The sequence below is a fragment of the Blennius ocellaris genome (genome assembly GCF_963422515.1).
Source record: "Blennius ocellaris genome assembly, chromosome: 11".
Taxonomy (NCBI): domain Eukaryota; kingdom Metazoa; phylum Chordata; class Actinopteri; order Blenniiformes; family Blenniidae; genus Blennius; species Blennius ocellaris.
In genome coordinates, this window is record NC_137660.1 from 21638693 (window position 1) to 21663392 (window position 24700).

General features: G+C 40.3%; 1 protein-coding gene across 2 annotated transcripts in view; it reads left to right on the plus strand.

Moving 5' to 3' along the window:
• Positions 1–7663: 7663 nt before the first annotated feature.
• Positions 7664–24700, plus strand: part of ano3 (anoctamin 3) — a gene marked incomplete at its 5' end in the record, with an annotated part of 34409 nt that continues 17372 nt past the window's right edge. Inside the window, 6 exons of one of the 2 annotated variants that reach the window (XM_080504472.1) lie at positions 7664–7709; positions 19206–19412; positions 22837–22967; positions 23115–23270; positions 23369–23469; positions 23580–23624. In XM_080504472.1, coding sequence (XP_080360598.1) covers positions 7664–7709; positions 19206–19412; positions 22837–22967; positions 23115–23270; positions 23369–23469; positions 23580–23624 — 686 coding nt within the window. The remainder of the gene's footprint in view (positions 7710–19205; positions 19413–22836; positions 22968–23114; positions 23271–23368; positions 23470–23579; positions 23625–24700) is intronic. The other variant, XM_080504471.1, reaches the window with a different exon arrangement.

The window sequence follows — 24700 nt, forward strand, 5'->3', positions numbered from 1 at the left end:
TATTGATATTGCTTATTATGTTTATTATGTTTGATTATAAGTTGTGAACTAATCATTTGATATGCTGCCTCTTAGACCTTTGTTATGCCACTTTCAAAAAAGTATTAATGCATTCTATATAATGGTGAAGCACTTGTGGGCAGGATGAAAAACTATAAAACTGCAAAACACTATTAAGGCTGTCTCTGACTGATTACTGCAGACAGCTTCAGTATGTATGGACCACACTCCCAGTCTCCTTGATGAAAATTGACCCTTCTGGATTCATTTATTAATGACGGTCAATACAAAGTGAATGAATGAAGACACAAGTTAGGGATGCCACATTAGCCATCATCTATGGAGAGTACTGACGACTGCTTCTGTAAATATAAAACAGACTTGTGTGCTAAGGCCTGTGTAATAGCAATGATACTGATTTTATGGAACACTTTCTTTAAATCTGCTGTTCTTACTGTCATGTTCGAACGGTACTCAGGAAAACTCTCCGCAAACCTCAGTGATCAGCCGCAGACCGACGGATGCAGAGCGTGATTGTTTTATAGGGAAATCCAACAAACATGTCCAGCGTCATTCAGTTTAATGAGGTAGCTAATGCATGAAAGTTGTGGCTTTTATTAGCTGCTCTAAGTCATCTGCCTCAGGCACAGATGAAAATGGTTATTTTTTCTGATGGCTAATAGGACAGTGTTTCCATCTGAGTTAAGTGATGTGGATAATATTTAGTGGTGCACAGAGATGTGCGAGAGGAGCTGCAGGGGCAAAAAGCGACGGGGTGGCTCTGCCAGCAGTGGCATTAAGTGGCCACAACTCTGCATTTATGATGTTTATTGAGGGCTTCACTTTGAATCATCTGGAAGGAAAGAAGAAACTATAGCAATGTGCAGGGAGTCCAAATCACACTTTTTATAGAAATAAAATTGTTGCGCACATGTGTGCTGATTTACACCAAGATGGTGTTTGAGTTCTAATTGTCATTACTTTCTGAGTTGTTGTTTTAAAAAAAAAAACTTTTCTAAAGATGAAACTCAGTGTTTGCCCGCTCTCACTGTATTAGAGAGGGTGCTTTGTGATTTGATATAAACGTTTATGTAGCCTTAAGTGATCTGTGCTCACTAATGTAAGCTGTTTAAGAGATAAGAAGGCACACCCCCTCGCTCAGAGTAGTCCTCATGGAATGGAAACAATGCGCCAGAAATGCCCTCTCCGCCCCCTTTATAGCTTACATATATTAAGGTGATAAACACTCATGTCCTTTTTATTCAGTTAACAACTGGAGAAGATGTACGCTGCCTGCACTCAAACACATTTGCTTGCGAATTATCAGCCGCTGACATTTAAGTGTCCCAAACATTCAGCTCCGACACTGATTGTATTATAGCATCCCTAAAGCTTTTAAAAACTTTTGACATTTGATGCAAAGTAGTAATTTAGCCATGGTAGCACTATTTACCAGACACACTGTCTGTGGTGCATTTAAGTTCATATAAATTAAATTTTTATTTGGTTAATGGAGTCACACTTCCCTTGACATCTCACCTTAGATGTATGGCTACTTGAAAATGGAATTTAGTGACCCCGGGCTCTGAAATGTATTTGTTTAAATAAGTAATCAATGTTCCAGGAAGTTCACGCAGGAAGTACCTGCTCATCAATCGATCTACCCTAATGTCAACGTAGTTTTGGAGACTCCTGGACAGCATATTACTGCACTTAGCCTGGAAAGCTTTAATGGACACAGGTACATTTCAGTTTTTGTTTTTTTCATTCCTCCCCCCCTGACCAGTTGTACATCCATCCATCCATCCATTCATCTATCAATCCATATCACTATCCAACTTCGAGTCGTCACCAGTCACAGCTGATTATGTCGGACAAACATACGCTTTCATGCATTCAGGAAATTCAGAGAAGCTATTAAGACTCAAATGGATTTGAACTTAAAGGAAATCAGAGAAACTGCACAAAAACCCGCACGAGCACAAGGAGATCGTGTAAACTCCACACAGAAGAAAGACAATGAAGAACTTTGCATTATAAGCCAAAAATGTCCACCACAGTTAATAAACATTTATTAATATTTAACATCACATATGCTAAAGCTTTACCAGATATATTAAACATACTCAGTAAGAACATCAGATTTCCACTCTTCTCTGTTTCATTTAGTTTGGTTGCATTTCGCTGCAGGGAGAAATAAAGGAGCCTTCAACACATTGAAGTGACAAGATATGAAGACCTAAAGGATATGCCAAATTCCAAAATAATAGTTTTTATTAGAACCCTCACACAGACAGCACAGTGACACCAAGACACAATAATGATAAAACTCTATGAAAAGCATAAAAGTGGCACATCACTTACATACAAATGTAAAAACAAATGAATTCACACACTGAAACGTATCATTCTTCAAGGTATCACTTTCCTATCTCAAATGGGCTTTTTATATTTTGCAGCTTTTTTGCGCCTACAACCTATATATGTATTTGTCTGAATGCAACTTTGGAATTCAGAAAAATAAAATAAGCAGTAACCTTTTTTTCCCCCCAATGCGCTGTGTTGAGAAGAGATTCTGCGGGGGGATGTTGCTCATGAACCAGTGGAGAATCGTCTGTGAGATTAAACTCTGAACGCTGGCGACTCATGTTGTTTAGACTCTGAGCGCTGGCCTCTGGCTCTTCCTCTTGGTTTTAACGAGGGCGAGTGCACACATGAGGGAAAGGGTGTACACATCAGCATACGCTCAGTAAAAATCTCAGACTGTGGATTGTAATGTTTTCGTATTACACACATTATTGTTCACTGACTTGTTTAACCCCGGCAGTGACTTGAACAGGGTTCAGGATGGAGGCTGCAGCATTACATAATCATGCAATTACTACAACTCGCATGCAAAATGGGTAAATATTTATGAATTAAAATTATAACATGCCTTTAGCTATCTAGACTCTAAATGTGCTCAGCATTCTTGTTCTAAACATCCACATGGTCACATGATCCAGCGCACTAAAATGTTCCTGTTTAGAGATCGCTTCAAGGATAAATCTATTATTAATAAAGTCTGGCATCAACCAGGTGCCAAAAAAAGGTCTTTACATTCAAACCACATTTGTATTTATGATCAGTAAAGTGTTTACTAACCATTTTGCTGTTCATATCAAAGCTGTTAACCGCTTGTAGTGATTTTATGAAGTCATAATTTGGACTATAGATCTTCCTCGGGGTGAATCAGGGAGCCATGAAGGAGAGAAAAAGAGCAGGGACAGTTGGAGGGTGGGGGTGTATTTTGCAAATGTGTATTTCCTTTTCATTCTCAACTCAAAAATTGCACTTTGCCCCAAGACAACTTAGAAAATGGGTCAATATTATTCCTCTGTAAACTGATGTCCCTTGTTATTATCAAGTGTTTTTTTGTTTGCTGTGTCTGTGAGAGTAAGTGGTGCACAGAGAGGTTTGGAAACGCCACGGGCTTTATTGGTCCTCGTTGGTGTCAAGTGCCAGAGACAAAAAGGAATTTGAAAGAGGAGTTAAAAATGCATGAGTGCAGTAAGACGAGAGGATCGGTAGCAGCCTGGTCTGCTGTGATCACCCTCAACATGTCCTGATCTGAGCACACCACGACATTCACTCCCTGACCAGTTCGCCACGAAGCCACGAAACATCCTCCACATTATAGCACTTGTTTTAATATATATTAATTAGTCAATTCTACTTTTAGTTAGCAGTAGTGTGTGTGTGTGTGTGTTTTGCAGGATCATGTCATCAGGACAACTCTTTGTCGTTGCCCCTGCTGGAGAATCAGGCCTCCAACTCCTCTGGAGCCAATGTTCACACGTCCATCAATCCCGCCATCAGTCACTCAGCATCATGGGGCTCGTCACTCGGCAACAGTTCCCGCTCTGGAGTCACAGACAGCGACGGACACTCGGGTGAGCTCAGCCCTCAGTCTTATTCATGTGGGGCCCGAGCCCATGACTTAGGATCTGATGATTGTGTTCCTCTTCATGCAGACTCAGTAAAACTATGACGTCATGCAGGGTGTCAGACATCATCAACATGAACTGAAAACGGCCGCCAATTTTAAAGCTATTTCTTTTATCACTACTCATCAAATGTCATCTTTACTGCTGGGTTGACAATATTAGAATACCCCACAAACTTTCTTCTTACGTCAGGGTTTTATTTTTTTATTTTTTTCTGTTGCTTGGTGCTTTAATAGGAGAGGCTACCTCACAAACCTTTAGTGACTTTAAACTTCTCATTTATATTTCACTTTTTCAGGTTTTGTGCATTTTGTCTGTTTTTACATGAAATGTAAACTTACCTTATACACTAATAATCCATTGATTTGATGCTCAGCAACAAATTACGGAGTGTTTGAATAGTAAAGTAAAGTAAAGTTTGGACCTTCAGTTAACCTTTTAAAAACATTTCATAGTTGACATGGGTGCTTTGTCTTTCAGGAGCAACTTCCTTGATTGTTTGAACAGCCGCCAAATATAGAGCCTATTTATGCAGCAGGAGCGGTGCTGAATATTTGAGAAGGTTACTTTGATTGTCTCTGTATGTAATTAAAGCTCTCCATGCTTGCCTTTGACCTTTCTCTTGACTGGGATATGTAACTGTTGATTCCTGCATTATTTTAAATGGATAAGCCACTTGGGTGCAAATACTTGAGTTGGCTTTCTAGAAAGCACCAGTTTTGGATTATTATTGATACAATGACATTTTAATGCAAAGGGTGAGGAGCTGTGAGGCTGTGAGGCGGTAGTGCTTGGCACTCTCAATGCACAGTGAGAATATCCCCGGTTCGAGTCCAATGTCAAACTTGGAGCCTTTCTCTGTTTTCTCCTTGTGCATGTATGATTACACGTGTTTGAGATCGATTGGGGATTGCATGTGGTTGTCCTGGGATGGGCTGGCGTACCCTGCCTTCACAGGACGGATGGATGGGTGAGGTGCAGCTCAGTACTTCCACAAGGTGGCAGTAGCTTATTTCTCTCAAAACTCCTTTGCAGCTCAGCCATCTGACCTACATCTCTAAACTAACAGCCAGGGAAGGAAGAGGTGCAATTCTATTTCATTTATGTATTTATTTATTTTATTCTTCTTTCAAAAGAAGAGGTGCATTTCTAAAAGCAACTGACCTTAATCAGAGCTCTTTATTTATTTATAAGCCAGCTCAGTTGAGGAGAAATGGATTCTGTGAGTTCACTGACGTGCTATAGAGACCTGCACTCACAGGCCATATACCAGTCCTCAATAAACACTCAAACAGTGGGAGGAGATGAGGCGTGCTGAGCTGAAAGAAAGCAGATGGTATTTGCATCTCTTGACAGATGCCAGACAGCTTCTCAGAGTACCCACACAGACAGTGAATGATATAGAGAATTGGATGCTGTGGAGCAAACTGTGTTATTGTGCTGTGATGAAGACTGACCAGATGAGTGGTCTGCTTGGTCTCTCTGCTTAAAAAGGAAAAAAAAAAACAAAAACAGAGGGAAAGCGAACTTTGTCTTTCATTGGTTCAATCTCCTGATTGGAGGTTTGCTGCAGTCACTGTGTGGTTGACATTGACACAAGATCCAGCGACCTTGCAGATAAACCACGATAAGCTCTCTGCTTGGTTAATACTGTGTGCAACTGGGGACATAAGAACGATGCAGGTTTATCTCTTTCATAAACCTGTCTCTTCTGTGACTTTAACAACACTGTGCACCCTGTTTAATTCCTTTCCAGGTCACAAATAAATGTTAAACCCTGTCAAAAAACCAAAAACCGCAATGAAATTTGCCAGTGAATGCCTGGTCAAGCGTTAAATAACTTAAAATAAACAAACAAACCATAAAACATGTGGATTATAAGAAAACAAAGGGGTAAACCAGAGGGAGAAGTTTATCTTTTTTTTTCTCATAAAACTGTTTGGATTCAGTATTCTTTTTCCTCTAAATCCACTACAACCAAACACATTTGCTGCATTAAAGTCTTCTTGACAAATAGTCAACTAGTGTTAATGACGGCAGTAATTTCCCCGTCCTGCTCAGCTTGTGTTTTCAGGACTGGTATAACCCTTCTTGTCAAACAAAGCATCCCCAGCATCACTGTGTCAGCCGTTGTGCCGTGAGCTCTGTAGTAGTGAGTGATAGTATTGATTGTTTGGAGTTTTTCCTCACAAGCTCACAGTATTAACGCACCTGCCAAAGCCAATGGTTCCACCTCGAACAAGTCAAATGAACCATTATACTTATATTGGCATTTTAGTCCATAGTTATTTGTGATTAATATTATTTTAATGTGTAAGTTAGGTCAGGCTGTTTCCTGTAGTAATTTCATCCATTAACATAGAGACTAATGGGTTTTTAAATAGGGGAAAAACTGGAAAGATCAGGACTCTGTGTGACTTTTGGAATGATTTTCAATCTGGAATTCAAAAATAAGTGTGTAACGGCTTAAACAGGGATACAAGTTGCTTTTTGGTTATACTTTTTTTTTTTAAACTAACATCCTTACTGGTGTTGCTTTACAATGAGTGATCAGCTAATTTAAAGAACTTAATCAATCAGTCAATCAAGCTTCATCAATACAGCATTTGTCATGATTCATTTCAAACAGTTTGACATGAGATTACTACAGGGTCTCTCTCTCTCTCTCTCACCCAATTTCATCTTGAGTGGGCTGGACCTGTAATATAGTGCCAGTGAATTTAAACTTTAAGGTTTTTCTTTGTTGTGGTGCAGAGAATATACAAAACCAAATAATTACTGGTGCAAATTACTGCAATTTCATCATGAAGCCAATTTCAATGATACATTAGATTATATTTTTTATTTGTCACATAGAGTGTAATACAGTGACTGTCCACCAGGCTCTATGCATGACAAAAATGGCAAAATAGGCAAAAGATGCAGAATACATATGGAAAGCAGAAACAATACAAAGACATATTAATTGGTAAAAGCTCAGGTCTCAGTGTTGTGTTGGCTCCTCTTTTGTTGATTTTATGTAGAAAAGAAAACATTTTGTTGGCATTCCAGACCGGATTGGAGCCATGAGTGGCCTGGTTTTGGCCCTCGGGCCTTATGTTTGATACCCCTGATCTAATGAAACAACAGACCAGCAAAACAAGTGGAATAAATGAATAAAATGTAAAAACAAAACCAAAATTTTTTTAGTTATATTGTCAAAATCCTCCCTCCTACTTATTGCCCCCCAACACACACACACACACACACACACACACACACACACACACACACACACACACACACACACACACACACACTGAGAGAGTTGACGGCCGGATCCGCGTGCGCCCTTGTCGGTCCACAGCCCGGGTGATCTCCCACAGCTTATTTGGAGCCAGTAAATAAGGACAGGGGAGGACGTGTCCATCTCCGGACCTCCCCTCCCGTCCGTCACCATGACAACAGCCGTGGATGGCAGAGGGGGGAGGAAGGGGGGAGGAGGGATGGGGGGCATGCGGAGCTGAGACAGGTGTTGCTGCTGGTGTTTGCGCAGCGCCCGTCAGAACGCCTGGCAGGATGGGAGCAGAGGGAGCACCGACACAAGCCCACCACAGTCCCCCCCGTCCTGTCCCACTCCGCTCCTCCGAACCGGGGATTTAAAACCAGAACCAGCTCGGAACCGACCGATCGCCGCCATGGTGCACCACTCGGGCTCCATCCAGTCCTTCAAGCAGCAGAAAGGTTGGTGGAGGTTCAGCCACCGGCGGTGGTTTGTTGTGGCCGGGGGATTGGACGTGCGCGGAGACTTGTCGGTGTTCTTGTGGAGGAGTTCGCGTGTTGTGAAGGTGAAGCTCCGTGGACAAGGCGTGACGCAGAGTCGGGGGCTCCGCAGCCTCACGGGATGAAAGACTCTCGTGTCAACCCTTGTCCACTGTGATTTCATACTTGATGTTGCAATTAAGGTCCAATTAAACCAAAGTGGCATGCATAATCCAAGGTGCATGGGTTGTTTTGTAATTCTCATCATCACAAATCGCTTAAATCTATCTAAAAAAAAAAAAAAAAGTAAAAAATCACAAGCTCTTCGAAAATCATTTAACAAAGTGGAAATCTTATGGTGCACAGAGCATTATCTTTATTTGCATGCAAAGCTACTGAGAAGTGTTTGATGTTGCATTGCCTCTATGCATGAGCTTTCAAGGATCTGCTTAAAGAGGCTGTGATCACTGGCATTATGCTGTGTTCTCAGGGGAGAAACAAGCTGCTCCATACAACGCTGTCAGCTGCACGATGTGAAATAGTTTGTGCTGAAGGTAAAGTCCCTTCTGCCTGCTCTGCAGCCTGTCAGGGAGAGCAGCACTCAGCCTTTAAGGTCCTGACTGTAATAGAAAATAAATAAATGATCTGAGCCTGTTAAAAGTTCATGTAAAGCAGTGAAATGGAAAATGCCTTTCCTCTATTGCAAAAGTCCTTAAGAGATGATCAGCATCCACTTTACATAAGTGTGTGTGTGGGGGTGTTTATGTGCATTTTAGAGACTGCAGCAAACTGTAGTTTTAAAGTCTCTGTACATATATTTATTCACAACTTCAAACAAATCCCCTGTTTCAAAGTGGTGTGACACGACACTGTATAACCAGCGTTTATTTTAGAACCGAGACGGGGATCCTCAGAGAAAATTAGTCTCTCTTTCCTCCTTTGTGTTTCTGGTGGTCTAAATTTAGAAGCCTTGTGAAGGAAGGTGTTTTTTTTTTTCTTCCCCAGACTGACTCAGACTCATAAACAGGGAGCAGTCACCTCTTTGTGTTCAGGTAGTTGGAGGAGGTGAGAGAGAAGGTCTATCCTCTGGCTCCCGATGAGAGGATGCTGAACTGTCTCAGGAGGAGGTTGTTAGTTTATCTCTGGCTTTGACCGTGCACTTTCTCTTTGAGCATAGAAAATAACTAAATCTATTTGCAAAAAAAAATTATTCTCCATCCTCTGCTTTAACCCATATTCATATGAGCCCACATTAAATTCTCACAATACTCCTAAAATGCACATATCAGACTAACTCAAAGATAAACCATTCCACCTCAGTCAATTGTGTGCAGTGGAAGACGACATCTGATTTATACGACAACAAGCTCGAGGGCCTACTTCATATTTTAGTGAGTGCTAAGTGCACCGTTAAATTGAAAAAAAAAAAAAAAGTGGGGTGAGTTCTGGCTCTTAAAGTCCTGCTGAAGCAAAAAAAAAAAATTAGATATTATGCGGCGCTTTCTCAAACACAACCAGCATTTAATGACTTGGAGCTGGAAATGCTTGTTCGCCATTTGAGCGCTGATAGAGATTTGTGTCTGGGCGTCTCCAGTGTTTCTGCAGCCAAGCCATTGTCAAACGTGAAGCCAATCAGAAGATGTTTGATAGATAAATCTTTTCCGCCACGCTTTTTCCATTAGGTTGAACTGCAGCTTTCGTTCAACTTTTGTTACTTAACAACCGAACCAAGACACTTAGAAAATGGGCAGATTTTACCACGAGTCGTCAGAAGCAGCAACATGCACACTTGGAATTGTAAACAAAAATGACTCAGTACCATCTGATAAGACTTCCTGAGATTTGAGTGAATCTCAAATTTTCTCTCGCAAGACGGATCATTAACTCAGTTTAACGACGCGACATGTTGTTGAAACGTATTGACACGGTGAATGCTCTGCAGAAGGTTTTGAACGTAACCCACCTCTGCCGTCACGGATTTCAGCCTTCAGCAGAGCCGTGTGCTTTTACCGACGTTATTAAGTACTTTGTTGTGCACCATTTCGTCAAAACAACCCATGTTATGGTTTTTAGGGGAGTCGATATTTTATGTTGAGCTCATCTTCCCTGTGGATTTAGTGATTTAAAAAAAATAATAATTGTAAACCCAGTATCCCTCTGGAGCTCAGAAACGAGGGCCTTTAAATGTTTCTGTGCTTGTGCTTGTTGGTGGGTGGTGTGCGTGCGTGCGTGCGTGCATGCGTGCGTGTAAACCTTTTGCTTGCACAGTCCGAGGCAGGCCACCTGTCCTCTTATGCAAGCAGGCAGATGGTTTTATAGATACAGACATTAATTTTGGGACAGATTTGGAGAGAACAGACATACAGTCCACATATCGGGTATCTAAACGGGCCGCTGTAGGATTTGAGGCTGACATCGGATAGACGTTTAGAAAGTGGCTTTATGAGAGAGTTACACGAAGAACTTGTTTAGAAAATGACAAAACGGCTTCCTTTGTTCTGCATGTGTGAGTAAAGTCTGGCAGTCCTCAGCTTTTACACACTTGCAGTCTTTAAATAGTCCGTGGTTGCTTTGTTGCTAGGCTATATGAACAATGCAAGCAGCTCTCCTGGAGCGCCGAGATATTTAATCACTTTTACCACACAGCCTGTTGATATTGTGCAAAAGCCTCTCTGAAGTTCACTCTGCACACTGAGCGCAGCGCCGTCCGTAGGCCTCCCCTCACGCGGTGGCCAAGCGTCGATGCAGCACAGGCTTTGCAGAAAATCCTGTGACGTAGCACAAAACACAAACACGATCAGTGCGCGTAAGAAGATAGTGTGACGTTGGAGCAACGGCGAAATATGCAGATTTAAAACGGAGTAAGATGTTTAATCTCCTCAAATGACGCAACCCCAGAGGTTGTGCCAGGATTGAATAAAAACCCTGAACCCACGGGAAAAAAGTGCCATCTGCCCTGAGGTGTGTTCACGGACAGGCAGTCTGGCTCAGCTGCACGTGGCAGACTTTTCAGATGTTTTTTTATGTGTTTCATATTGATGCATTTCTTACCTGTTTATCAGAGAGACAATCCACAGTTTCGGTGGTTTGAAACGCTTAATATAAAACCACTGAAGGAGGTAACTTGGTTTTCATAGCGCCTCATATCACAATGTAGTTTTAATCTCGCGGCAGATCAACCCCAACCGAAACGGCAGGAAGCCAAACCCAAATCATCATAATGTTTCTGGGTATTTCTTTTCATGTGGGTAAATTTACTGTTACTGGTGTGCAATCGAGCGCCATGTAATTTGCTTAAGCTAATTTAAAAATCACAAAGTGCATTTGTGTTGCAAATAAGTTGATTCTTTTAACTGAGAAAATCCCTGCAATGATTCACATTTCTTTGCAAAGCAAATGACAACACTGTCATTTTGTCGGCTTTTTGTCTGTACTAAGTTTACTAAACATTTATTACACTTAAACTGAGTTTATTCCCCGACGTACATTTAAATGTTACAGGAATAAATATTACTTTGAGTAGTTTTTGAGAAGGGTGTGTTTTGCAGCTATATTTGAATATCTTTTAACAACAGCACTTTCACTTGGATGTAATTCATTACAACATTTTCATCTTTGATCTGTCATAAAAATCTATTAAAAAAAATTCAACTTTAAAACAAATACTCTTATTTATCCTCACTGAATGATCTGAATTACCACTGATGTTCATGTAACAATTAAAATTATCAAACAGCTGCATTAGCATATATCACATACAGTATGTTTTCACTCATCAAAATGCATATTGATTAATAATAAGGACTCGTTTAGTTTAGCAATGTTATTTAGAGATTGGCGGGGAAAAGAAACAATTTAAAGTGACTTTAAGTACAGCCATCAGCTGTGCTTTAGTCGCTCCTGATATTATTAAAACATTCTCATTCTGATATGCTTCTCTGACAGTTTTCTTTCATATGACAAGTGGTCATTTAAAAATCTGAAATATTCAACTATAATGTGATGTTTTTCACTTGAATTTGCTGTGAGAACCTGAGTAGGGCCAATCTCAGGAAAAGCAGTGCTTAATTTTTCCTCAGTTATAAATAATCAAATTGTCAACATTTTCTTTAGAATACATTGAAGCCGAAACCTGTGGTCATAGGATGAGTGGCTATATTTACTCTTACTATGATTTTTTTTACTGTTTGCCCCTGTAGTTTTATAATACCTCTCTTCCATAAAAAAAAAAAAAAGAAAGAAAAATTCTGGGAAGCTGGCAACATTTTCAATGTGCATTATGTGTCAGCTTGGCACCCGTTAACCAGTCTGAGTTCGATTCAGTCGTATGAATCCAACACTGTATTTCAGATGAATGAAACAAAGCAAGAATTCAGATATTTTCTGCGTCTTGCTCATGCAGTCCCTACAAAACACTGCAGTTTTGTTACCGCTGCATCTCAAGTGCTCACCATAGGAGCTGCTTATTCAGTGCTTGCTAAATATCGTTCTTTATACTCCATGTGAACTCGGCCATGTGTAAATGTTGTTTGATATGCTGCCAGGAGGAGGATGAAACGCGCTTGGAGTGCCTGGAAACTGTTTCTACAGTAGAGAGGCATCTCCTCGGTCCTGCTGTTGTGTTGTCCACCAGCCCCAAGAACCTAATCGGCACAGATTTCTATTTTCTAGGTCATGCATTTGAAATCTAAATTATTTTTTTTCTCATTAATGCAACACCAGTTTGCTGTTTTGTAGCTCCAAAACTGTAGTGACAGTGTAATGAAAATAAAACTTAATAAGTATAATCTTTGGCAACAGATTTAACTACGTTATAATTGTGGCCATTAGAATGAATGCATGGTGAATTCTTGTACTTTTCTTTTGTTGAAGCTTACTTGGGGTGGAATTGACTAAAATGCTTAAATTACTGCCAATAAATCGTATTTTTGGGTGCTCTCATGAGTACTTTTGACTCTGCATTATTCATGATTTATAACATGTGCTCCACTTTCCTAGTATTAAATCATAATTGGCCAATGCTTATGCCCGCTATGTCAAATAGCAGTTAAAAATAACAAACTGCTATTTGTCATTTAATGGGGTTAATCTGATTCGAAAATTCCGGCCTTACGTCGACATTTGTTTGATTAAAAAAAAAAAAAAAAATGTAATTTTATATACTTAATCATCTAAGAAATGCAATGTAACTGTAGTTGTACTTGAGTATGAGTTCATACACACTCTGTACAAAAGTTAGAGAATAACAACTTGGTTCAAACTGCAATTCTGTACTAAAATGCCCTCGGTCCAGTGTCATGCATCAAATACAGCTTATAGGATCTGTTGCTGGGTATCGATAGAAGTATTCATTCAAAACAAACCACTGCACTACGTTTAACCATCGAGAAGCTGTAAAGTCTTCTGGGATACAACTAAGAGGATAGAAATTAGTACGAACTTAGTGAAATGGAAGCTGCTGCAGTGAATAAACTCTGCAGTGACTGTCTTCCCCTTGTATCTTTCTATTCTTTTGGTCTCTCTTAAAAGCCATCTGAATGAACTGTTGGAGGGTGTAACACAGACTTATTTTTTCAGTGCTCGGTGAAGTAGAAAACGACTTCTCACATTATGCGTAGAGCCCTCAGGTTAGGGCAACATTAAACACTGTGAGGAATAATGAGGAGCGCTTTAAATGTCCATTTTTCTCAATCTGCAAACTGTGTTTGGGAGGGATGTGGCTTGACAGTACATTTGCTATATGCTGTGTGATTTCAGTGTCGGGGCTGATCCACATCCAGTTGGATGGTTCTACTTGGTGACTTGGTTTATTTGATCTTGTCATAATTAGCCATTTAACAGGATCATAATTAATCTAACTGGAGCTACAAAAAAAAAAAGAAGTTCACTCATTTGTTGTCTCCAAATCTGAACTGGTTCATGTGACTAACAATGAGGCGCCCACTGGAAAATGAAATAATTTGAGTTACTTCTATGTTTGAGTGTTGTTTTTATCATCCAATGATGAGTGGCAGCTTTATAAAATGAATGACTTCACTTTGACTCAATGACATTTGGGGGTAGATCAGATTTGAAGGGGCAGCAGGTGCCTGTGCCACCATGGAAACTTTACCCCTGTCCAGGTCGAGTTCGGCGGTGGATTTGGCTTTGTCGTCCAGGTGTTTGTTTTCAGAGCACTTTCACCTTCTGTGGAGTCCTTCGGTGTCCACCGCTCCGTCTCCTCTGACTTCTCTATGAGCCGTCTTTCATGGGTCGAGATTGAATGTATAATGTTCGAAGCAAGGGCAGTCGTTTGAAGGCTCAGTCTACTTGGTTTGTTTCAAGATCTGATTTCAAAATGGATATTTAAAGCTGGAGTTAGATGTTGTTCTCTTTGTATTTTTTGTCCCTGGGTGGTGGTGTTTTTTTGTGTTTTTTTTTTTTTTTTTACCTCTGGGAGTGATGCTGGGCTTTCAACACATCACGACACTGAAAGGGTTTCAGGATGAGCTCGGCTGTGGCGCGATGCTTTGTCAGACACTTCTTGAACAAACACTTGAGTGAAGCCCACTGGACTCGCAGCACAAATTCCTTGGCTTTTAGGTGAACATGTACAGGATGTTTCACATTCTGAGTAAATACCCAAAAGCCTTTTTGACGGACACGATTTCCCTTGAAACCTGATCTTAAGAACTCTCTAAACTCCACTTGACACTATCAAGGCTCCTTTATATAATGGAGTGAAGGTACTTTCATTTGACCAGCTTGGCAATACTTGTTGCGAGAGTGCAGATTTCCACTCTCTGTGCGCTCCCTGGAGGAGGTGTATCTCTTCATTCCCATTTGGCCCCTGAAGCATTTAACTGCAAATGTCAAATCTGATGATGCATGAGCCAAGAAACTTCTGCAAGAAAAAAAGAGCAAAAACAACCCTTAACCCTTTCACAGAAAACTCTAATCAGGGTTTGTTTTTAGACAATAGGGTTTCGATCAAAACAAACAAACCAGAAATCTTTGCAGAGGGCCCCTGTTTAAGGTTTTGCCCCTTGAGTGAAATGGCTTCACTCTGCAGGCTCAGGTGCAATGTTTCCAGGCAGCATCCCATCTGTTGGTGGCAATAACACCTGAAGTGTGGCTGAAGTAAAGAAACACAATATCAACAACGAGGAGGAACACTCAACATTGATGTTTGTCACGACAGTGAAAACAAGAGAAAACAAAGAGATCACATTATCTGAAATAAAGGCAAACTTCAATATCGTAACATAAAGTTTCACTGCAATGCAGATTCATATATAATACAGACCTTTAAACAACATTAATATTCATATTAACTCACAACTTTTTTTTTTTTTTTTTTTTTTTTAAATAATGGCCACATGACGATGCAGCTTTTAGCACTCTGGCCTCAATGCAGGAAGACTTTGAGTTTTGGGTTGTGTCCTTTCTGTGTGCTGTTTGCATGTTCTCCCTGTATATTCACGGATTTCTCAGGTTGCTTTGGCTTACATTAACAGTGCAAAGATGCCCGTAAGGTTAGTGAATTTGTGTGGGTGTGTGGTTATGTCTTGACTTAAATTGCGTGTACTCTGCTTCTCGCCCATTGTCACCGTGATCCTAAATTGGATGAGCTACTCGTCGATGATGGATTGACTCTAAACCTAATATTTTTCTATGTTTTATTCATAGCTGTTTTCCTGGATCAGTAGGTCTCGCCTGAACCTTCCTCTCTGGCTTTGTGCAATAATTTTTGTGAATCTACCATAGCGATGTTGCAGCTGTGCTTCCCTGAGACTGCAGTGCGTTCCCCCTCAAATGGTTTCTACTTTAAGATGAAAATTATGATGTGTGCTCTGTTTAAAAATGAGTCCATGCAGAAGGCTCCTCAGCTGAAAGCTGTGATGATCGAAGTGCTATGTGCTGAACGTGGATGAATAATTGAGATTTTAGAATGGGGAAACATGGAGTCTTGATGGGAAACAGCCCACTGACCTGAATTCTCTATGTGCAACATCCTTGCAGAAAACTCTGTATACTTCAGGTCTTTCACTGTGTTTATGGACAAGTTTCACCCAAAATAATATGTGACACACCATTGATAGTTTCGGCTCTATTCAACCATGTCGCTTTACTTTTTCAGATATCTGACAGCTTTTGAAGTGATCATATTATAAAACCCATGGCAATTATGAAATTAAATGTTTGTTCTTCCAGCTGGCTCCAAGTCGATTTCACACAGAGTGATGGAGCGGCGGCTCTGCCAGCAAATACGCCAGACGAATCACATAAGGACTGAAATAATCAAGCGAAGCATGACAAACTGATGAACCACCTCCATTCTTGACTTGCTCAACAAATATTTTCAGGCGAGAGTAAAGTACACAGTGTACAATCCCGACAGTGTGTACATTATCATACCCACACACATGCACAGACCAACAAAAATCCATTAATCCAGCATCAGTCGACCGTCATGGACAGGCTGCACAGGAGAAATCCAAATCCCAGATCACGACCTTCCCTGAAACTCGCCCAGCACCGCGTCACATGAGCCTGAGTGGGTGTTTGTGAGCGCTCACGCGGGATCGTCATCACAGCGCTGTGCTACGCTGGTGCAGAGGAAAGTTTGAAGGTGTTTTTTACAGCATCGCCTCACACCTCTCCATGGATACACAGTGACTCCTATATTGAGTTGGACACATGCACATGCAGCACACACACACACACACACACACACACACACACACACACACACACACACACACACACACACACACACACACACACACACACACACACACACACACACACACACACACAGGATTAACTTTCTCCTCATAAACCAGTTTTAGCCGGAGCACAGCGAGATTAAACAAGGGATTTGACATTAGAGAAACCCTTTATATATTTATATAGACTTACACAAAGCATCTTCTGAAGGTACCCGCACCACTGCTCTGGCACTGGGACACAGTTCAATGAGCCTGCCTGCCTGGGAAAATAAGACCAGGAGACTTGGAAGCAGGCCTGTGATTGTCTGATAACTGTTATCGTGTCGCTGTTACCCAGAAAATCTGAGAGACTTGGGGGGGAAAAAAAAGAAAATTTCTTTCCATCTGCATGTTTTAAGATATTTCCGCACAGCATTTGCAATACATCTCCCAAATTGTGGCTTTATCTTAACCGTTGAGTCCTTTGGGAACGCCACGCTGCGTCCCAGTGGACCTCTTATGTATCATCGCAGGCGTGTTGAGATTTGCCAACATCTGCTGAGAATATCTGGAGCACTCCATGCGCTTTTTTGATCAAATATATGTCAGGAGACAATCTCTGTGCATCAATAATTATAACAGAGACAAGGGTTGAGTTTTCTTAATGGATGGTTGTATTAGATAAGCATGCATCAAGGCTTCTTCGGCTGTTTGGGTTAATCCACAGAGACCATGAAATGATGGCACTTTAGGGCCTCTGGCCGCTTCAGTGGCAGCTCCCAGATCACACAGATTTACTCAGTCATAAAGCAAACCGCGTTGCCGAGGCTTCATTTCATAGCCGAGAGAAACAAACCCTCTTGCTCGGTGGACCATAAAATTTGTGTTGTCTGAAATGCCACTGCAGATACAGGAGCAATATTGTTTTCAAACTAACGGCTAAACAACCTGCAGCTCATTGCACATATGAATTATTGGATTTATTGAAATTGAAGAAATGAGTAGGAACCGAATATTTATGTTGTGTTAAAGCACCGGGGGAAAAAATAGAGGACATAAATAACGAGATCTATTTACACTTTGCTCATGTTGTTAAAACTGCTGACTAACCAGATCTTCATATACGAGAGACTCTCATGTGAAGACATTTGTCTCTGAAAAGACAATTTTTGAGCTTCAGGCTGATAAATAATACACATCCAATCCAACTGATTTTTTTTTTTTTTTGTGCTCACGAATATTCATCACGCATGTGAGCAGAAGCTCACAACTTTCATTCATTTCATATCTGCGGGGTAATACAGGAAATAAATAGAACGCTTGGTGGTTCCCTTGGGTCTTGAAGCCTGGATCTTCAAGTGGCTCCATTCTCACCCAACAGCGGCGGGAAATCCCTCCGAGATCAGTGTCAGAAAAAATGAGTTATTGCTTGGCTGGCAGCGCCGGGGACCTCAGGGTGCTGAGCGAATTATCAATTCATGTTTGATCTCAATGTTTCAGGAAGGTCACGGTGAGAATTCCTCCGTGGAGAAGAAAGTAAGTCACGTTCCCATTTAAAGGGGAGCGTCTCCATTTCATGAATAAATATGCCTGAAGACGCTGCGGCAGTAAAGCAGCTGCCTGGTCTGAAGGTTGGGGACGACGTCCCGCTATAACTGCTGGACGTTCATCCTCGTGATTAACCTCTGAGACTCTCTTTACAGCTCATCATCCCAGTATTGTTTCCATTATCTGTCATCTCTTTCATGTGTAAGAACCTTAAAATGACCTCTCGCAATATTAATAAACATTGACATGCTAATGAGAGTGCATCTTGGTGATATTGGTGGAAGTGCTGCCCAGTGCATGTGTGCAGTGTAATTGTGTGATGCACCATCGTGCTGCATGCCTTGAGGGGACTGTAATGTGATGAAGTGGGAGTGCTGGTGGTTTTAATGCACTCCACTATGAAGGACAGATATTATCACCAGCACTGTAGCCTGTAACAGGATCGGCTCGTTGATGACTGAAGGGATCTCTCCCTCGCCGTCTCCCACCTACACACGGAACGGGTTGCTTCTGGAAACAAGTTTATACGGTTTATTTCCCCCATTATACGTACATTCTCTCATTTCCATTACGAAGAGTGCCTTTCATTTGCAGTATGCATTGGTTGGCAATATAGAGACAATTAGACGCCAAAGAATGTCGTCAAATCGCCAACAGAGATGACCAAACAGACAATAAAAAATTAATTGTTTTGTTCAAACATGCTGCTACTTTCAAGCAAATCATATAAAGCCCAAATGTGACTGTTACCCAAAAGAAAGAGATACACAGTTATGGGTGTTTATTGTGTGTGGTGATTGCGGTGACATCCCAGTCCTGTTGCTTGAATGTGCTTTTCTATAAATATATAATATGATGAAGCTACTGAATAATCAAGTGTTGCACAGAAGTGCTAAAATCACATTTTAATTTGCACAATAACGTTTTCTTCAAGGGTCGAGTCAGTGATTTATTCTCTCAACATCCCGAAAATTGGGTGAATGATAAAAGTTAGCTATAACATCAAGTCTTTAGAACCAGCGAAGAGGAGACATAAATGCTAGGAGACTTGACTGTTATTTCCGGTTATTCATCATATACCAAACAGATAAGATCATTTAAATTATGCATTTCCTTTTTTGTGCAGCATTGTTAACTCACAGTTTTCTCATTTACAGTAGTTTTGTTTCTTTTTTCTTATGTAAACTTGTACATTTTTAGTCAAACGAGACGTTTTTTTTTTGTTTGTTTTGTTTTTCAGGCATGCACACCAGCATCAGCGAGATCCTGAAGGAGAAGAGCCTGAAGCCGTCTCGCCGCAGCCTGCCCTGCCTGGCCCAGAGTCAGACTCATCCAATCAACCTCAACCACTTCCTCTCGGTGCCTCTGAGCCCAGAGCCCAAACCAGAGGTGGAGGGTCTGAGTCAGAGCATCAGCACGTCCTGCAGCCTCCTCCCTCCACATTCAGGTGAGTCCTCTGGTACAGACTTGAAGGACTTCCTGTATCCATCAGTGGCTCAGATGCTTCACTTTGGATATTCACCTCAATACCAAAGATATGTAAGTTTTATGGCTTGAGACAGTTCCTCAAAGGACACGTAGCCACTGGATTTCTGTGTAATTTTAAATATATTTGGCAGCTACACTAGGAATATGTTTTAAATAGTGCATGCTTTGGTTTTTTACTCTACGTGTATTGAAGTTAAATGTCTTAGTCAGATACAGTGGATGGAAGAATCTTATTTTAAAAAGACATAGAGACAAAGCATAACACTATTTGTGAATTGTAAGGCCCACGTATGACACAGTGAGGATCAATTCAGTTTTTAGCTTTGAAAAATATTTTACCATGGTCAGATACGGTCACTAAAGGACAGTTAAAATCCTGTTTATATTGTTAGCTATTTTGTCTTTAGTTTTTTTTTTACTTCTCTTTTGGTTTGTGGTATTCTTTTTTAAGAATGTCTCTAATATCCAATGTCTCTAGCCTCTATCATTTAATCTGCTTTTTTTTTAATTGGACTGAAGACAGGTGGAATACTGAGTTTATAAAATTGAAGGATGACTGGTAATCCTGCTAATTCCAGTATATTTACGTACAGAACAGCACAGACAGACAAACTCCAACACATTTTCTTTTAACACAGGTCAACAAAACTATAAACATTTATAACAAATTACTTTGTGTGATTCTTTGTGAAGATATGGGACACTTTTAAGTTTCTTCCCACCATGTATTTAAAATATTCAAATTCTTCTCGAAACTGAGGAGTAACCCTTTTGCACTACAGGGATTACCAAGTCTCCGACATAATCAGAAATGATCGATTCTGTTTACATTTTATCAAGAATACGTTGCACTTTGGACCCAAATCGAGTTTTAAATCACTGCCTGTATTGAATTATTGTCTTAATCATGCATGTAATCATCCTGCTCACACACTAATAATTATTAAGAGTTTGCTTTCACAGAAGCAAAACTCATTCCTGCACAGATTTTCCTAATCCTGCTGACATTTAAGGCCTGAGTCTAATATTGATTGCGCAGATTGCGTTTGTGCTGAAGGAGACTTAGGAGATGATGTGTGAATTCACAGCTGTCTGTTGCACTTTCAGAGGCTCAGAGCTGCTGAAAGAGTTAAAAAAAAAACAACATTGTGGGGACATAAAGAGGCTTTATAAAAGCGAGAGATTATTCAGAATTATTATATCATCAAAGACATCAAGGGTTTATCACAATGAAAGCGTCACTTTAGTCTCATCACGTAACACTTTTATGCAGCAGCACTTTTATGTTTTGCCGCCTTTCTGAACTTGAAGCACCCTTCGATCCTTTTCTTTTGTTGTCAAGTACAAAATGGGGGACAGAAATATACATATGGGATTTTCATGCAAATGACACGGCACAGGAAAGTGCTCTTTTCTTGCCTGAGGCGGAAGCAGACAAGAGGAGAAAGTGAAGATGAAACATCTGGCAAGGGTTGCTAATATAGGATGTAGGACGACCCAGCACCCGTTTTCCACCACAGGTGTGTGTTTGTCAGGGTGGATGAATCACTGCTGGGGCAACCAGAATGTAACAGATGTCTGTGTTTTATCCTTGTTATATGGAAGTTGAATATGAAAGTCATTATCTGCGACACAAAGAAAGCATTTGATTGATGAGCTCACGCTGTTCTTTAAACTGATAATCCATAAATGAGTAAATTAGGAAAATCTGATATGACATTGTGAGCATTTGCATAAAACCTCTCTGCACACTGACATTATAATCATGGTATAGAGGCTTCCTTATTATCCACTGACTGTAATCTCGTGGAGACTTTCCCAGGTACAGTTGATACTTTCATTTCGAACCTTTGAAATAATTTCAATAATATTTGATTTTTCAGTGTCTTGTTTCCTTTGTGAGTTGTTAATTGTGTTTCTGAGCGAAAACACAGTGTGATCTGATCTCTTTGTATGTGTTTCAGCACCACATGTTCAGACTTCTTACTCATTCTTTAGCACAGTTGACACTTTTATCTCCAACTCAAAATGGGCTATATTGACTTTCTGTGTCGAGGAAATTTACACTGATGTTTGTAAAGAAGATGTATCACGACCATCAATTCGCCCCGTTTTCCTAGACATGCTGGATTAGATTTGTGAACTTGTGGTTGTGGCACTAAACTAAACACTTTATTGTGGTTCAGTGTTGTTTCGTTTGTTTTTGAATTGTCAGAGCTGAGTATCTTTTTGTGACCTCAATCACTCTTGATGTTATCATGCCATCTTTATTTAGATAGCAAATGTGAATCAACACACTTGAGTTTTTTTTGGTTTTTTTTAAAGAATCTACTTTTAAAACTTTGCTGAAGTTTGCTGATAGAAACAGTAAAGTTTTCAATGAACATTAGATGAATTACAAAAAAAATGTATATGACTCATTCAATTACTTTTAATTGTCTCTTAATGTATAATGTAGTTTTATTTATTATACATGCAGTTAGCTGTGAGGGTCAGTTTAATGACTGATTGATAAACAAATTAAATGGGGAAGAGCTTGCAACAACACAACTGAGATGAAATATAAAAAATTAATACAGCAAAAAAAACCTCCTATTAAAGCAGGTTGATGTTTATGTCGATGCTGCAACTGCATCACAGCTAATGTTGAGGCTATCTCATTTTAACTTATTACGCCTCCTTTCAGCACAGCAGTATTAAAAGTTCAGTCTCCAGTTACCTGGAGCTCTTATGGTGGTGAAGTATGACACATCTGATTGCAGAAATTAGCAAATTTGCCCCACACATCCCAGAGTGGATGTAATTTGTGCTGCACTGAGAAAATCCATGTCATGTAATTAGAGTGCAGCATCAGTCGAAGAGGATATCATAATAAGTCTTCTTCTAGCCCCACAGATTTATTGTTTTATACCATAATTTTGACTTTCTTCTTTGAAAAACAACAAAATCCACATGTCATTGAAAAATGGCAAAAGCTTCCAAATGTTTTGTCACGAAGGAGTCATTGTTTGTCAGGAGCACGCTCATATCTGAAGTTGGATCTGTCACAACACTGTCAGAAAAAAATGACTTCCTGGGAGGCTGTTTGTTTTTCCTCACACCATTTCTGTTTGTGCACATCAAGCGGAGAAGTTATGATAGAGAAAGGAAGACAGAGAAATTCTCACTCTTTCAACACGGCGCGGGTAAATTATATCTGAAGCTTGAACCTAATTTTAAATGACTTTAATTTTGACTCACCTCAGATCTGGTTTCATGGCTGGCAGTGAGGTAAGGAAAATATTGACCAGAGCAACAACTCGGACATAATGCAGATAGAATACTGTGTGGTTGCTCCCCAGTTTGATAACTCCCTCATTGATCGCTCTTCTGTCTGTGTTCAGCAGAGGATGGCAAGGATCACTACGTGGAGGAGACCGAAGTGAGCACGTGTGAAACACAAGCAGACGAGCCTTTCCTGCTGCAGAAGCCTGTCACCCGTGCTAAATTAGAGGCACGCACAGATTCCCTCCAGGTACCAGACTCACAGAAATAACAGATCTCAGCTCACCCCCTTCATTTTCTTTCATTTGAAAGAGGGTTTGAGGGGAAATTGAACGTAGCACTGGGGTGTTCAGCACCACTTCATTTTAAATGCAGAGTTCAATCATTGTTGCTGCAGGGGAAGAATCCAGTCGATCCATCAGGGCTGTTTTTCCGAGATGGGAAGAAGCGTATTGACTACATCCTGGTGTATAAGAAATCCAGTCCACAGGTGGAGAAAAGGTGCACGTTTGAGAAGAATCTACGAGCTGAGGGCCTGATGCTGGAGAAGGAGGTACAAATGTTTGGTGTGAAAGCATAGAGCCTTTCAGTTTGCTCAATTCCTAACTTTCCTACTCACTTGACATCCGGTTTTCTCTTTTTACTTTAAAGCCGTCTCTGACAAACAATGACATCATGTTTGTGAAGATCCACGCTCCCTGGGATACGCTCTGCAAATACGCTGAGCAGATGAACATCCGGATGCCTTTCAGGTAAACGGCAGTTAGAGAAAAATACAAACTTCAATCAAGAGGGATTGTTACTTTATGAAGTTGCTGGTCAGCCTCTCCAACATGTTTTTTTTTCTTCTTCTGTATTTCAGAAAAAAATGCTACTTCACAGACTGGAAGAGTAAAACCTTGGGCAGGTAAGCAGATTTAAGGTATTTGTTTTGCTGGTGAAGCAGGATGTTTCAGTGTCTCTAACTAAATCTGTGAGCACAACAATGGGGACCCAGCTGCAGGAGAGATGTTGATGGGGTTTTATAATTGAAGTTATCAGTCACTCCAGAGAGAAAAGGAGACAAAGGGGAAGCCTTAGACAACCCATTATTGGCCTCTGCGCGGTCTTGATGCAACACAATGCGATTTATGAAGACTGTTTCAGAATCAATGAGAAAACTTAAACTTGAATTATGTTCTCGATTACAAAGAAATTACTTCACGCAACTTCTTCAGAATACGATTCGACCATTCTCTTCATTATGTGTTTCAATAAACTACTTTCCAGTAAAGATAAATGGTGCTGCACAGGCTTATTTGCATACTATTTTTAAAGAGCGATGCACTTTTCTTTAATGTGACGCTCAAGTGTTGTCCGGGCTCAGTGCAGGACTCCAAATCAGCATTTCTTCATCTCACTGGCAATGCAAACAGAAAGAGTCTGTAAAAAAAAAAAAAAAAAAGTCACTGGAAAAATGCACAACAGCATTTTCAAAGGCTATAGCGTCTTTATTTGCTCAAAAGATTAAATCTTGTTTTCACTAAATTATTTTCCTGTGCAACCTAAATTGTTTTGCCAATTATGTTAAGGTGAAACGCCAGCTGGATTATGCTCTGAGGCATGTTTATTTTTTTATTTATTTACTGAGCCACTGCATATGAATGCTTTAGCCCCGGCAGAAGGTTTTTTTTTTTGAGTGGATTGGATGGTAATCAGACTCGAGTTTGCAAGCATGGGTTTTGCTAAAATGTAAATCAGTCAGGGCAAAATCCGTGAAATCGCATTTCTTCATTAAATATTGGAATCTACAATCTGTGTGTACTTATGCTGCTTTCAAAGTGTACTTGCTCTTTCAGTTAACCCAGTAATGCTTCTTGTTTACCTCCTTTAACCAAGTTAGAGTAACAGGGGCAGGACCCAGAAAAGAAAAAAAAAAATATCCTGGAAAAAAACTAAAGCATGCATGCACATGTAGAACATTGCTATTTTGGCCAGCCTGGA